The sequence below is a fragment of the Delphinus delphis genome, chromosome 1 (assembly GCF_949987515.2).
Source record: "Delphinus delphis chromosome 1, mDelDel1.2, whole genome shotgun sequence".
In the NCBI taxonomy this organism is placed as follows: domain Eukaryota; kingdom Metazoa; phylum Chordata; class Mammalia; order Artiodactyla; family Delphinidae; genus Delphinus; species Delphinus delphis.
In genome coordinates this window covers 106823660-106839432 of record NC_082683.1, presented here as the reverse complement: position 1 = coordinate 106839432, position 15773 = coordinate 106823660, and the positions used below count along the sequence as shown (strand labels likewise).

General features: G+C 44.8%; 2 protein-coding genes and 1 pseudogene across 4 annotated transcripts; 2 read left to right on the top strand and 1 right to left on the bottom strand.

Moving 5' to 3' along the window:
• Nucleotides 1-2995: 2995 nt before the first annotated feature.
• Nucleotides 2996-4740, top strand: RBM8A (RNA binding motif protein 8A). 2 transcript variants are annotated; one of them, XM_060028706.1, is made up of 6 exons: nt 2996-3126; nt 3405-3464; nt 3595-3669; nt 3849-3985; nt 4280-4416; nt 4527-4740. In XM_060028706.1, the coding sequence occupies exons 1-6, from the start codon at nt 3060-3062 to the stop codon at nt 4570-4572; spliced, it is 522 nt and encodes a 173-aa protein (XP_059884689.1). In that variant the 5' UTR covers nt 2996-3059; the 3' UTR covers nt 4573-4740. The 2 variants fall into 2 exon arrangements, with proteins under 2 accessions (XP_059884689.1, XP_059884678.1); XM_060028695.1 differs by having other exon boundaries at nt 2997-3126; nt 3592-3669.
• Nucleotides 4741-5656: 916 nt separating this feature from the next.
• On the bottom strand, nt 5657-10163 carry LOC132436154 (gonadotropin-releasing hormone II receptor-like; annotated as a pseudogene).
• Nucleotides 10164-10376: 213 nt separating this feature from the next.
• Nucleotides 10377-15344, top strand: PEX11B (peroxisomal biogenesis factor 11 beta). 2 transcript variants are annotated; one of them, XM_060028669.1, is made up of 4 exons: nt 10377-10594; nt 11348-11463; nt 11872-12073; nt 14928-15344. In XM_060028669.1, the coding sequence occupies exons 1-4, from the start codon at nt 10377-10379 to the stop codon at nt 15331-15333; spliced, it is 942 nt and encodes a 313-aa protein (XP_059884652.1). In that variant the 3' UTR covers nt 15334-15344. The 2 variants fall into 2 exon arrangements, with proteins under 2 accessions (XP_059884652.1, XP_059884643.1); XM_060028660.1 differs by having other exon boundaries at nt 10459-10536.
• The last annotated feature ends 429 nt before the right edge of the window (nt 15345-15773 follow it).

Genomic DNA, 15773 nt, shown 5'->3' with positions numbered 1-15773 from the left:
GACCTATGTATCAGAGGAGCTCTAAAATGACCCTTTCTTTTACATATATATGAAAAAAGAACTTTTCTTAGTATTTTTTTGGTGGTAGAAATAAGGTTGTACTGCTGGGGGAAGGCATCTGCCTCTGCTTCTCCAGACATTTGAGGAGCCTGAGTTTTGTTCTTGGCCCTTTCTCCTGAAGCTCTACCCATTCCGCTGGCAGTCGCACCCGCTATCATACAATGCTCAAAACTATTCCTCTCACCCCAAACTGTTATTTTTCATTTGCGGTACGCGGGCCTCTCACTGTCGTGGCCTCTCCCGTTGCGGAGCACAGGCTCCGGACGTGCAGGCTCAGCGGCCATGGTCACAGGCCCAGCCGCTCCGCAGCACGTGGGATCTTCCCGGACCGGGGCACGAACCCGTGTCGCCTGCATTGGCAGGTGGACTCTCAACCACTGCGCCACCAGGGAAGCTCCCCAAACTGTTGAGCTTTTACATCTATATTTCCACATATTGGACATTACCACCTGAATGACACAAGCTCTTTGAACTTACATATCTAAAATAAACCATTTCTCCATACGTGCTCCTCTGACTCCCCAGATCTGCTATAGAAATTATTATCTGCCCAGCTACCTAAGCTAGAACCTCAGATCCATCCTCAATGCCTCCCTATTATCACCTAATCAGTCACTCACTGTTGAGTTTACTTTCGGTACAAACTTCCCAATCTGTTTTGTCCATATCTACTGTCTTAGTTCAGTCCTTTATCATCTCGGGGCTGGACCACTGCAGTAGCTTCCTAATTAGTCTCTAACTTCGTTCTTAACATCCTCCACACTACTATCAGATTTCTTTCTAAAATACTTATGACTGTACCACTCCCTTGCTTAAACCATCACTTAGCTATCTGTACCTTTAGCGGCACTTCCCAAATTTTATATGTGAACCCTTGGTATTATCTGAGAAGATTTTAGGTGGTACATGGCCAAACATTTTTCATTTTTACTAGTTATGCTTTTAGCTGAATTTGTAATAGAAAAATATGTTTTCCATTTATGGCAGTGATATTTAAATTTAGTGTAAATTTGTTTAAAACGCCAGTCTATTTAAGGAAAAAACACAAATTGAAAATAGTATGGGGGCTATTTGCAAATGTTAAAAATTATGAATACTAAAATATTGAATTAGAAAAATTTCTTGCCTATAGGATAAGTTCCAAATCCTTAGCATGACATACAGTTTGGCCCTAAACTATATTTCCAGCTTTATTTCCTGATTACACAGCATCAGGCATACGGAATTTCTTGCCATTCTGATATTCATTCAATAATATTTACCAAGTGTCTACTATGAACCAGGCACTGGTCTAAACTTTGAGGATATAGTTGTACATAAGAATCTCTGCCATAAGGATTACATTCTAAGGGGAAAAACAGACGATAAACAAGTTAGAAAGTAAACAAGGTAATTAAAGATTTGGATTTAAGTTCTGTGAAGGAAATAAGAATGAAAGATAGAGTAGAGAAGACCCCTCTGGGTGACAGTAGTATCTCAGGGAGACCTACAGGACGGGGTTGAACTAGCCATGTGAAAAGCTGGAGCAAGAACATCAGGGACAGAGAGTTACAAAAAGTCCAGAGATGGGAAAGAGTAGAACATAGTTGAGGGAAAGTATAGGGAGAGCTTAATGGGTGAAAGGGAAGAATGGTGGTGGAAGAGTTTGGAGACATAGGCAGAGCAGGCTGTGTGAGTCTGAACTTTATTCTAAGTGCAAAAATAAGTCAAGTAAGGGTTTTTAGTAGAGATGTGATCAACTGATTTTTTAAAAGATCACACTACATATTGCAGAGAATGGATTAGTGTATCTTAGTCTCAATACAACTCCTTTGCCTGGAAAAGTACCCAGACTTAAAGGCCAAGTTTAAATGGAAGCCCTCCCTTAAATGCACTCTTACTTCCCATCCTATTAGAAACTTTCTTTTTATTGCCTTAGTGCGTTGTGATGGCAACGATCACTTTCATAATGTTATTATAAAGTGATTGTTGATAATGCAAGTATTTCCCCTTGTCTTGCTAGCACCTCTTCTAATATTAGACACACATATAGGCATTCATAACTGTTTGATTTAAAAATTAATAAATGAGTGAATATGCAGTCCACTATTGTTTGTGTAAGGCCTACGTCGGATTCCAGAATGTGGGGGCAATATTTTCCTTGCCTCAACTCCTGGGTTTTTAAACGTGAAATATCTGTACTATCCTCAAAGAAGCTAAAGCCCCTATTTTGTTTAAATCCATGATATTTTAATTCCCAGAGGTGGTAGGCAGAGTTTGAGGATTTTTAGTTTTATTTTTTTGGCCGCGCCAGGCAGCTTGCAGGATCTTAGTTCTCTGACCAGGGATTGAACCCCGCCTGCAGTGAAAGCGGGAGTCCTAACCACTGGACCACCAGGGAATTACCAGAGAGATTATTTTTTAAAAAAAGAAAAGTTGATATCTGTCTCATCAATCAACACGGACACCCAGGTCTGCTGATTTTCTGAGAGAGAAAGGCCATGCTGCAGTACGTTCCAGAAGCAGCATTTTGAGGCAGCATTGCTGACCGAACAATTTTTTTTTTTAATGCTTCCATCACAGATCCGACTGCTCCTCGGGAACAGTATAGGCCTGCAAGTTTTTAGAGAAAAAACTTTCTTCAACTTCCATTTCCTGGTATGCAATGAAAAGAGACGAAAAGCAACCCTCTAATAAAATTAGGCTGGGCTCCACTGTCAGTACTGTTTCTCGTTGTCTGCTCTAGGTAAGAGTAAGTCACTAACTCCGCCCACACCCCCAGCGTGTCCCACACGGGGTTGCCCCCTTCTGCTCGCGACCCGCTCAAGATGGCTACAGGAGCACTTCCGGCATCTTCCCCAAGTAGGCCCGCCTCCACTGCGTATTATTACCGCGCCGAGGGCAGGACTTAGAGTTAGTTTTTAATTGGTCAACTTGACTGGAGACCTTTCCCATCCGCGACAGTTTCCCGAGGAGCCAAGTGCTTGAGCGCCACGGACCAGAGTTAGAGCCTAGGCAAGATGGCGGACGTACTGGATCTTCATGAGGCCGGGGGCGAGGATTTCGCCATGGATGAGGATGGGGACGGTGAGGACAGTGGAGGCGGCTGCGGGAAGCGGGGAAGGTGCGAGAGAAGGACGTATTAGGAAAATATAATCTTTCCCCCCAGCAGGGAGGATGGGAGCCGGGGAGGTGGGTTTCGGTTGGTTGGAGACTCCGCCCCCGATGGGAGGAATGGGGGCGGGCCGGGAAGGGACTGAACCTGGAGGTGGTGGGGTCTGGTTTCTGATAATGTCTTGGAAGGAGACTATTGTTGTAAATAACTGTTATCTTTCTCACTTATTCTTTCACTTCTGGGGCTGCAGAGAGCATCCACAAACTGAAAGAAAAAGCGAAGAAACGGAAGGGCCGTGGCTTTGGCTCCGGTGAGTGTTTGTGGGTGGAATGGGGTCTAGAATGGCGAGAGCAACGAGCTTTGGAGTCCCCATAAAGACACATGGTGAACAGTGGGAGGAGGGGGATTTCCGGTGATCTCCTGTGTCTTTCTAATAGAAGAGGGGTCTCGAGCGCGGATGCGTGAGGATTATGACAGCGTGGAGCAGGATGGCGATGAACCCGGACCACAGCGCTGTAAGTAAATGGAACCTGTCTGTCTGTAGAGAATTAGGGGCCAATGAAATAAAACCCAGTAGGAATGGGGTCAGAGGTAGCTTAACCAATCTCTGTGGAGTCTGCACACTCTACTTCTGTGATTTTGCTTGAAGTTTTTCTTTCATGTGCTCAAACAACCTCCCTCCTTTCCCGAACAGCTGTTGAAGGATGGATTCTCTTTGTTACTGGAGTCCATGAGGAAGCCACGGAAGAAGACATCCATGATAAATTTGCAGAGTATGGAGAAATAAAAAACATCCACCTCAACCTGGACAGACGTACAGGATATCTAAAGGTATTCTGAGTGATACTCCATTGCTTCTCTTCACCCATAAACCTTAGACAGCATTGGTAGTTCTCCCATGTTTGCTGTGGTTGGCCAAGAGTAAAGTTGAAATAAAATGACTTTGGGAATTGATTTTGTTAGACACAGCAAAGAGACAGGCAGAAACAGACAGACAAGTTGTATATATAGTAGGGATATGTAATGTACATTTGTTGTTTAGAGTTTATGGATTTTTCTGTTTGAGTAGAAAAAAGCTTGGTGGAATAGGAGAGTTTTGATAATCTGTCTTTTCACTTGTTCCAGGGGTATACTCTAGTTGAGTATGAAACATACAAGGAGGCCCAAGCTGCTATGGAAGGACTCAATGGCCAGGATTTGATGGGACAGCCGATCAGCGTAGACTGGTGTTTTGTTCGGGGTCCACCCAAGGGCAAGAGGAGGTAAAGTGGAGAGGGGAAACACTATCTTAGTGGAGGAAATATGAGCAAAACAGAATAAGGACATGGCATATGTCCCTCTGATGGACCCTGCCCCTTTTCCTTCTCCCTAGAGGTGGCCGCAGACGCAGCAGGAGTCCAGACCGGAGGCGTCGCTGACCCATCCTCTGTTGTCCAGGTGTCCTCTCCAGAGATTCCGTTTGACTATGCAGCCTTGGAGAAATAGGGCTGGGGTGTAACTCACTGCATCTATACTTAATCTCTTACCCTACCTGCTTAGTGTTTCTTTTGAGTTATGAATAAATGTCCAATTTTTGTTTTCTAAAATTACTTTCCTGTTCTAACATTGCAAGCTCTGAAGCACTATTTACAGTAAGACACTCTGGGTCACTGTGAAGATACTTCTTCCAGGGACTGAATTCTGTGTGAGTTTCTACATTAAATATAGTCTCAAGTCTCACCTAGGGTCAAAGTAGAAACACTGCTCAGTATTTCTTTCTTTCTTTTGGAAGCTAAGGGAGCCAGGGGTACAAGTGAGATGTTCTCATGATACTAGAGAATAATTATTCTGTTCTTAAATATGCTCTCCTGAGCAAATGGATGTCATAGGAATGTCTCTTTTGTTTCTCCTGCCTTTCTTGCTGCCACCTTTGTTTGTACTTTCATCTGTCTAAGGGTCTGAATCTCCTGTTGGGGCGTTCTCCCAGAACCTCCTTCCCTGGAGGAGTCTATACTAAGTTCTTGGTGCCCTCTTCGGCAGCCAAGGGTGAAGGCCCCATAGAGGAGAGGATCCAGAGGAGCACTGAGGAGGCCAAACAGGAAAAGGATGTGGCTGAGGCTGGGAGGCATTTCAGTTAGCATGGTGGGATAGAACCAGTACCAAAGACCCAGCAGGTTATAAGATGTCTAGCAGAGGACGAAGGTCTGCAAGACAAGCAGGGCCAGTCGCAGACCCTGAAGATGAACATGAGGGCGATTGTCTAAGGAGCGGCAGAGGGCAAATTCACCGGCAGGGGCTGGGAACTTAGAAAATACACTCAAATTCAGAACCACTCAGCTTCTGAGTTGATGGATGGGCAGAAATAGTGAGATGGAGCTCTCCCCTTATAAGGAAGAGAATGGTACAAGCCCTCTTCCCCTTCCCAACCTGGGACTATACGCTCCCCTCCCACCAGAGATTATGACAGACGTGCTGCAAAAAAGGTTTCGATTGAGGTGCTGTTGTGTTACATGAAGCTACAAAGTCTATTTTAAGTCTTGTTGGTGTCCAAGAGCAAAGGAATACTGATCACCCTTCTCCTTAATTCTTGCCCAGCTAACTCCACTTCATAGAATGATGGCTAGTGGCTGGTTAGAATTGAAGGCATTCAATAAAGTTATGTGCAGCATCAGCTGCTAGAGATATGGTTAGCAACTCACTTTTGGTTTGATAGATAGCTATCAAATTTATGAGGCTAGAGGCAATAGTTTTAGGGTATGGGTTAGGGCCTGGGGGTTGGGGTCTCACCATGGTTCCCCTTCCTTGTCTGGGGACTGGACACACTGAAGACAGTGCGGCTATAGCAGACGGTCATGGCAGTCAGTGGCAGCAGGAAGAGGCAGCAGAAGGTGAAGAGGTGGTCTCTTGCCATCAAGCCTTGAAGCTGCTTTTGGTGACACTGAGTGAAGGGGACTGGACCAGCTCAGCGGACGGTGTGGAACAGGAACAGCTGGAGTGGAGTCAAGGACTATTAGAACTGGTCTCCCTTTCCCCTCCCATGCCAACCTACCCACCAGTTCAACAGTATCTCTTCCCAATTCTTTTTTTTTTTTTTTTTCGGTACGCGGGCCTCTCACTGCTGTGGCCTCTCCCGTTGCGGAGCACAGGCTCCGGACGCACAGGCCCAGCGGCCATGGCTCACGGGCCCAGCCGCTCTGCGGCATGTGGGATCCTCCCGGACCGGGGCACGAACCTGTGTCCCCTGCATCAGCAGGTGGACTCTCAACCACTGCGCCACCAGGGAAGCCCTTTTTTTTTTTTTTTTTTTTTTTTTTTTTTTAATGAGATTGTTGAGAAAACTTGGGAGCTAATACAGTGCATAATTCCAATTTGTTCTTAATTTCCTGCAGTGCTGAGTATGGTGCCATATTTAAAAGGTTAGGAATGTATCTTGAAAATCCCTGTCTTCCTCTTAGGCTGTTTGTTAAATCTGGGACTTAAAGAACCCTGTCTTCTCAAGTACTGTTCTAACATTGCATTTTATCAAAGGATATCTCTACCACCTCACCAACATTTTTTTTTTTTCCTCACCAACATTTTAAGCTGAACTTATTCCTGATGTGTCTGTGATTCGGTGGAAAAAAAGAAATCTTGTGTAAAATGGGTGCTGCTAAAATTTCAGGCCATTTTGCAGTCACTGTGTAAAGTGACCTGTAGTAATAGTCATGTGTACAACTATAATGGTGAAACAACGTTAAATAATAAAATGTAACATTTTCCAAATGTTGTTGGCTGCCCCTTCTCCTTTTTGGTAAACTGCTGGGTTTTTGGTTTGAATCAGTAATGAGTATTTTTCAGTTGAGAGCTTCAGGGTTAGTACCTGAGTTTCAGGTAAGGTAGATTGAGTCACTACTAGTTTGATAAAAGGCAAGCTTAGTAGGTATCAAATTTCTAGATACAAGGAAGGCATTTGGAAAGTGATTTCAGCAGGCATGAGGGACTTTCAGGAAAGGTGAATAGTATGAGCCACAAACATACAATTTTATGAACTGCTTGGAGTTATGATCAGGCTATTCTGAGCTAGTTGGGAAGTGGTCTTTCCTCTTCTCCTATCTTGAGTCCATATGTTTCTGGCCGTTTTCTTGGGGGGTGGGGGCGCGATTTTGCACCATGCCTAGAAATACTTGACAGGTTGTGAGAAGAGGTTTAAAAATAGGCAGGACTTCCCTGGTGTCGTAGAAGACTCCACGCTCCCAGTGCAGGGGGCAGGGTTCGATCCCTGGTCAGGCAACTAGATCCCACATGCATGCCACAATTAAGAGTTCGAATGCCACAACTAAGGGGCCCGCCTGCCGCTACTAAGACCTGGCACAACCAAATTAATTTAAAAAATAGGCAAGTCTCCTGGACTTATGTTTTGGTCCATAGCCCTACCTCTGACTCTCCTTTCCCTATTTTATGTGCAATTTACCTACTGTGGAAGTCTTTACCTCTGATACTTGAAAACTTGAGTCTACAAAAATAATTTCTAACTACACCAATATTCCCTTTACCATACTAACAATTTTTTATTGACACTAATATTTTAAATGCAACATATGGGCAATGCAGAATTTATACAAGAGGTCGCTAATTTAGAGCCCAAAATAACACCTTTTGCACCTGAATCACGTTACCGTCAGTTTGCTATTGAAGCAAATAGACATTGCATTGTTGTCGTTGGATTGTCAGGCTCTAAGAAAGGATGAAATGCATCTCCTATTCCATAATCTTGTGGCCTATATGTTTCAAGTGATTTATCCAAAGTCATCCAGCTAGTTAGTGGTAGAGCCTAGACTCAGGAAAAACAGAGCAAAGTAATACAAACGAACAACAAAAGCAATCCTAATTCTAATTCCCAGTCCACATCTAAAATTTGCTTCATATAAACCCAACTAATTCCTTTTGCACTGAGGAAACATGCTGCTTTTTAAAACTTTGGGTAGCAGAGGTCCTGTTTGCAACATATTGTTGGAAGCAATATTTTTTGTTTGTCTTAGAACTGCAGTCAGACTAACTGTTGTTAGTTATATTTCTAATATTTGAGGATTTAAGGATCAAATCTTAAATCTGACTCTGTAATGCATTATTCCAGAGACTGAAATTTTAGCCCTCTCCCTGACAATCCTAACCCTAGACTCAGAGATGCTGCTTTCAGATGGTGGTAGTGGTTTTGGTTTTTTTGAAGAAATTGCTTCATATTTAGCTTTTTTTTTCTAGATTTCTAGTTCATTTTCAATATTGAGATTTGATTACTTGGTACTCAAGTTCAGATGCTCCCTTTTGTTCCAGTTTTGACACCCACAATAAAGCTAGAGTAAAAAATACAAATTTGATTATGTCATTCTCCACCTTTTACTTTAGTGTCTCTCCACTGCCCTCAGGATAAAGTACAAGCTTAATATTTGTGATCTGGTTCTTCCTTCCCCTCCAGGCTCATTACTCACCATTTTCTAGTCCTCAACTTTAGCTGCAGCTTCTTTGAGATCATCCACCCTCCACCTTCTCCAGCATTCCTCCTGCTGTAATTTGTCTTAACACCTATCTTTCAAGAATCAAATTGTAACATCTCTGGGAAGTCAGGAATCTTTCCCTGACTGTCCAAGAGTGGGTCTTGGACAGTTCTTTAGCTCCTTATGCTTACCTTTAGCATAATGCTTAACTGCACGCTGTATTGTAATTGCGTACTAATTTGACTCTGCACTAGTCTATAAATTTCTTGAAGGCAGGACTTTGTTGCTCTATCCTTGATAGAGCATTTGAACGCACCTGGGGGATGCACAATAGTTTCTGAATTGATGAATGAATGTACCACAAAGTTTTACCCAAAGCCCCTGATTTCACTGTCTTCTTAATGTCTTCCCGTATATGTTTCCACCATGCCCTAGGGTTTTTCCGCAATAATCTGAAGAAGGTGGAACTCGGAGGAGGCAAAGAGGTGGAAGCGAAGTGTAGTAAAAACAAAGGCTCTTAACAGAAGTACAAATTAACATGCAATGATCTTAACTTGCAAGAGAGATAGCAGAGGCCCCACGCTGAGGATTAACGGTGACCACGGCCAAGCACACCCCTTGAATCCGAAGGCTTCTGTTGTGTACCCAAATTCTTGTCCAGTCTAGCCCTGAGTTCCGACAAGTCACTCACCTTCCAGGCAAGCGGGAAAACGAGTACCCAGGCTGCTCCCAGAAGTTTCCTTCCAGTTGAGCGGGGTTCAAGCGGGTGGAGTACGGCTGCCTGGCGGTCGAGCCCAATGACCACAGGCAGGAAAGCTGCGGCATACATGGCCATTAGTTCAGGAACATGAGTGTCCGACATGCGATGTCCCCGGCCAGCCATTGGACAGTGATATTCCTGGTGGCATAACTATATCTATGGTCATAACCACAAAAATGACCAGTAAGTCGACAGCTGCTAAATGGGCAAAGAGTCGTCTTACCGGAGAGGGGCGGAGCTGGCTGGGTTGCGGCCGTGTCACTGACAACAGCACCGCCAGGTTCCTCCAGCCGAAGAAACAAACAGCGCAACACTCACTCCCACTCGGACCTTGGCGGCAGCTGAGAAGGTGAGCAGCTCTGCGCCCTCCACCTCTACTCCTGATCCCGCTGCTGACCCCCAAGGGGTGCCGTTGCCTGCCGACATGGTGACCTGGAAGGGAAAGGGGTAGGGGGATGAAGTGTGGGTTTGAAGAGGTTAGCTGCGTCCACTGTTTCTTCTCTCTCCTTTTAAGGATATGAGTTGGGTATTTTGCGAATTTCGTCCACTAAAGCCTCTGTCTCTGGAGACTCTCCGTCTGTATTCTGGAGGTCACCTGTCCAACTGTCAGGGTCCTGCAGGGAACAGGGATCTGGTGCTGGCTTCTACTTCCATAGACTTCTTTAGCCCCTAGAGCCCTGGATTCGGTCGGAGCGTGCGAGTGAGTGTGTGTGTGTTGGGGGTGTTCTGCTGGAAACACCCCAGGGTTGGGGGCAACCCTATCCTAGCGGCCCTGGCGGGAGCACTGCGGCGCAGTCTCGCTACGCCCGGACTCCTGCAAGCCCCGCCCTTGGTCCAGAATATTTAAAGAAGAATGTGCCTCTGGAGGTGTGCTTAGGAAACAGAGATCATCTGATTAGAGGACAAGGCGACGGAGACACGCACAAAAAACACGCAGGTATAGGCCCAGAGACAAGGGCTTCTTGTTCTGAAGTTCCTCTTCAGGGGCCGGCTCCACTCCCTTTATTTTCTGATGATGTTTGTCCCTCGCGCGGAACCGTTGGGTCGTCCAGGAGGCGTGACTAGGGGCGGGAAGTGGGGCGGGAGCGAAGCTGTGGAGTCGGGGCTGCCGCTGTCATGGACGCCTGGGTCCGCTTCAGCGCTCAGAGCCAGGCCCGGGAGCGGCTGTGTAGGTGCGGCCCGAATAGGAATGGGGGGAGGGCGGGCAGAGGAAGACCTTCTTGAGGCGAGGTCAGTTCACACTACGGGGGTCATAAAGGTTCAGATCGGGCTACGGGGGCCCGGACGGACCGAGAGGGGCTGATTTGAGCCGGCCGTGAGGCCATGGTTCGTTTCTGCTCGCGGGAAAGATGGGGAAACTGAGGCACGAGTAGGCCGGCGGGGAGGCCGCTCAGGGTTACGTGTTCACATAAGACCAGCACTTTCCTCACTGGGCGATGGTGGAATGAGGAGCGTTCGCCCGGTGGCAGATAGCGACCTGGACTCTTCCCAGAGCGGAGGAGGCACTGCGAAGTTCCCGTGTCCCCTCACCCTACTGTCACCCGCTAGCTCCTCTGCCTCCGCCTTGCCTTCTAGTCTCGATTCATCTCAAGGGCCTGGAAAATCTCTTAGTTCACCTATTTTGAAGAATAACCTGTCCTCCAACTCTCCCCCACTCCCTCACATATCACATGCTCACACTGATGTGCTTGTGATGGACCCCCTGCCGCCTTCATTGTCCTCTTCAGGCCTTACATTATCAGATCTCTTATTTCCTCAATTCGAAGTAGTGCTTCCCAACCCCTTCTAGGCTCCTTTTTATTCTTACGCCTGTCTCTTCCCCTGGCCTGGAGGAGAAACAGTGAGATATGGCCATGAAGAGGAGGAAAGGGAGTGGTCTCAAACAGGGGAAGGGGGAGTCCATACTTGCCTTTTGAAGTACATTTTTGAGGGGGAGAGGAGGGAGGTCTCCACCTTACCTTACCTCTCCTCTCTCTCCTCCAGGGCCGCCCAGTATGCTTGCTCCCTTCTTGGCCATGCACTGCAGAAACATGGGGCCAGTTCTGAGTTACAGAAACAGATTCGACAACTGGAGGGTCATCTGAGCCTAGGGAGAAAGCGTAAGTAATTGTGCCTTTCCTTTTATTACGTCAACACTTCCTCCATCCCCAGCTATTCTTCCTTAGTCCCTCCTTCTTGTTTTTGACCTTCTCTGCCCATACTCCCTCATTTGCCTCTACCCGTATCCTCTGCAAGCCTCCCGATTGAGGTGAGAGAGCAGGTGTAAGAGTAATGAAGGATTGGAAAGAATGAGGCAAATTTGAGAAAACTAAACTGGGACACAAATTAATAAAAATTGGACGTAAAAAAAATTGAACCATTTCTACTCTTTTTTTAAAAAATTGTTCATTATTGTTTCTATTACTTGCTCGACTTTCACTCTCTTGCTTTCTCTCTTTTTCTGTGTCTTGCTCTCTGTTTGCCTCTCTACTTTCAAATCTTTCCTTTTCTTTGCTAATCCCCACAAGTTCTACGCCTCGGTAACTCAGCAGATGCCCTTGAGTCAGCCAAACGAGCTGTGCACCTATCAGATGTTGTCCTGAGATTCTGCATCACTGTTAGTCACCTCAATAGAGCCTTGTACTTCGCCTGTGACAATGTCCTGTGGGCTGGAAAGTCTGGACTTGCTCCCCGTGTGGATCAGGAGAAGTGGGCCCAGCGTTCATTCAGGTTTGATATCCTTTTATCCTACAAGACCTATCATATTCTCCATACTGCATAGCTTGCCTTTCATGAGAGAATGATCTTTTAGGGCCTTCCCATAATATACACATCCTAATCACTTGGCTTCTAACCTTCATTTAGATCTTAAACCATCAGAGAATAATGAATGGGGGCAGATGGAAGACAGATGCTCTTTCATGATGAATGACTAAGATTGGACAAGACTAGATATTCATTACATTGCTTTAATTCCGCTTTTGTCTATACCACAGGTTTATGCCCCTCACTGCTTACTCGTTCATTCATTCATTCTAAAAATACTTAGTAGCTGCTTACTATGAGCCAGGGAATAAAGCAAAGAGCCAAAGAGCTATGGTTCCTGCTCTCATGAAGCTTCTAGTCTAGTAGGGGAGTCAGATATTAAAACAAATAATCACCAAACCAAATATTTGTGGGAAGTACAGGGTGTTATGAGATACATAACAGGGGGAGCTAATTTAGATTGAAAGGTCAGAGAAGAACTCTTAGAGAAAATTAAATTTTATTTCAGACCTGATGTCTGAGTAGAAGTTATACAAAGCAAACAGTAGCAGAGAAGACCATTCCAAACAGAAAATAGCTCATTCTAAGGCCTTGAACCAAGAAAAACTTCATGGAATTAGAGCAGTAGAAAGAAAGCCAATGTGGTGGACGGTATTGAGTAAGGGCATAAGTTCAAACTGGACAGGTAGACATGGGCCAGATCATTCATGCAAGGACTTCTAGGTAATGGTAGGATTTTTTTCATTTAGTTTTGTTTAAATTTTATCCTAAGTACAATGGGTTCTAAGTAGGGGTGTGACATGATTCAAATTGCATTTAAAGAAGATCCCTCTTGCTGTAGTGCGGAAAATGGATTGCAGTAATGCTAAAGAGAAGATGTCCTAATATGGCCAAGAAATGATGTTGGCTTGGACTAAGGAGCAGGCTGTAATGAAGGTGGAAAGGAATATGATTTGGGAATAAAGTGATCTCTATATACATATTATTTGTTTCCCTATGATTTGCTTTGTTATTTTATATTATATTAGCATCTTTCCGTCTCCACTTATGTCTCTCTTTTCTTTTCATCTTTCTCAGTGATTACAGTTATAACAAGACTTATGGTGTATGAAGGGTGGGGGCAGAGGCATGGCTGGAGTGGTATGGAAAAGCAACTCCCTAGAAGAGTTTATATGCCATGTTTATACTTTTATTCAGTAAATATTTATTCGGCTCTTACTATGTGCTAGGCACTGGTCTAGACAAAGGGATACAGTGGTAAAGACAAACAACATCCCTGCTCCTATGGAGCTTACATTGTCATGGGAGGGGACAAAGAAACAATAAATAAGAAAAACATCAGAGCGTGGTAAGTGCTGTGCAGGAAATTAAAATAGGGTCATGTGATAGACAGTAAATGGTTTGCTACTTTAGAATCGAGGGTCAGAGAAGTCTTCTTTGAAGAGGTGACATGTAAGCTCTGACCTAAAGTGCAAGGAAGAGCCAGCCATTTGAAGATTTTGGAGAGAGATTATTCCAGGTTGAGGGACGAGGTAGTATAAAGGTCCTAAAGCAGGAACAAGCTTAATGGGATCAAAATATAGAAAGAAACCAGTGTGGCTGGAGCATAGTGATTGAAGGAAAGAATGGTACAAGATGGAATTAGAGAGGCAGGGTCAAATGTTGAGTTCTGTAAGCCTTTCTAAGGTATTTTATTCTAAATGTGATAGGAAGGAAACCATGGAGAGTTTTAAGAAAGGGTATAATGTGATTTACGTTTATGCCAGCTACTATATGAAACTAGATTCTTGGGGGTGGGGGACAAGAGTGGCAGTGGAGAAACCAGTTAAAAGACTAAAGTAGTAGTTCAAGCAAGATATGATGGTAGCTTAGACTGTGGTGGTGGAGTACAATAGATAGATATGGATTCAGAATATATATTAGAGGTAGGACAGTTATATTGAATACAGACCACTGTTGTCAGAATGGATTAAAAATCAAAAAACGTAGACTGTTCTTAAGGAATTTATAATCTAACACATTTGGCAAGCTTGGCGTCGTTTTTTTGTTTGTTTTCTTTTAACAAAAGTATTGGATTTAAATGGTCTATGTGTTTGAGTCTTTGAAACAACTGAAGGTGTTTTTTTCATAAATTTATTTATTTTATTTTATTTATTTACTGTTTCTGGCTGCATTGGGTCTTCATTGCTGTGCACGGGATTTTCTCTGGTTGGGGCGAGTGGGGGCTACTCTTCATTGCGGTTCGCGGGCTTCTCATTGCTGTGGCTTCTCTTGTTGCAGAACATGGGCTCTAGGCGCGCGGGCTTCAGTAGTTGTGGCATGTGGGCTCAGTAGTTGTGGCTCGAGGGCTCTAGAGCACAGGCTCAGTAGTTGTGGCACACGGGCTTAGTTACTCCGCGCATGTGGGATCTTCCCGGATCAGGGATCGAACCTGTGTCCCCTGCACTGGCAGGCGGATTCTCAACCACTGCATCACCAGGGAAGTCCTGAAGGTGTTCTTTTAAAAAATTTTGCATAATTGTAGCTCAAATTGAATGTGTGTATGCTAATGGGTTGCCAAGTGGAAAAGTGAAATATGAGGTTGATCTTGGAATATTTTGTGATGCTCATTATTGTAAGCCAGAATCTTAAGGTACACATAAACTCATTAGTTACAGAAAGGTGGAAGGACATTTCTAATAGTGGGTAATAACATTCACTTCTGGTATTCTAATATGTAATCCTTTTGCACTATGGGGGAAAGAAGTTTAAATATTCTGTTGGATATGCTAAGTGGGTATATGTATCTGTACTGACCTTTCTCCCCTGTGTATCCCAGGTACTATCTGTTTTCCCTCATCATGAACTTGAGTCGTGATGCTTATGAGATTCGCCTACTGATGGAACAAGAGTCTTCAGCTTGTAGTCGACGACTGAAGGGTTCTGGAGGAGGAGTCCCAGGAGGAATTGAAACTGGGGGACCTGGGGGTCCAGGGGCTCCAGGAGGAGGTCTGCCTCAGGTGGCTCTGAAGCTTCGGCTCCGAGTCTTGCTCCTGGCTCGGGTCCTTCGAGGTCATCCCCCTCTCCTGCTGGATGTGGTCAGAAATGCCTGTGATCTCTTCATTCCACTGGACAAACTAGGCCTGTGGCGCTGTGGTCCTGGAATTGTGGGACTTTGTGGCCTCGTGTCCTCCATCCTGTCTATTCTCACCCTAATCTGCCCTTGGCTCCGACTCAAGCCCTGATATTCTGGTACAGGATAAGGAGGGGATCTGAATTGGTGAGATGGAATTTTAGATTGTCCCCGTGTACTGGCCTCATTCTAACTCCACTCCTTGGTTAAAGCTAAAATGCAGAGATTTGGGAGTAAGAGGGAGGAGCTTTGGGGAAGATGAGGTGAAGAGAGGTGACTTGTGAAGTCACTTGGATGAGTCACTTGTTCAGATCTGCTGGAACTTTTGTTCTTTTCCTCCTTCATTGCATTGTCTGTGTCTCTCTTGACTCTTTTTACTGTCTCTTAAGTCTATTTAAGGTTCTGTCTCTGTATCTCTTTTGTACCTTCTCAGTCCCCTGTCATAGGAACTTAATCAGCAGGATTACTTTTTGGTATGGGAGGTAGAAGGTATGGTCTATAAGGTTCTAACTGCCTTCTTCTTTTTCCTCACAAAGGTGACTTGTGGCTGTT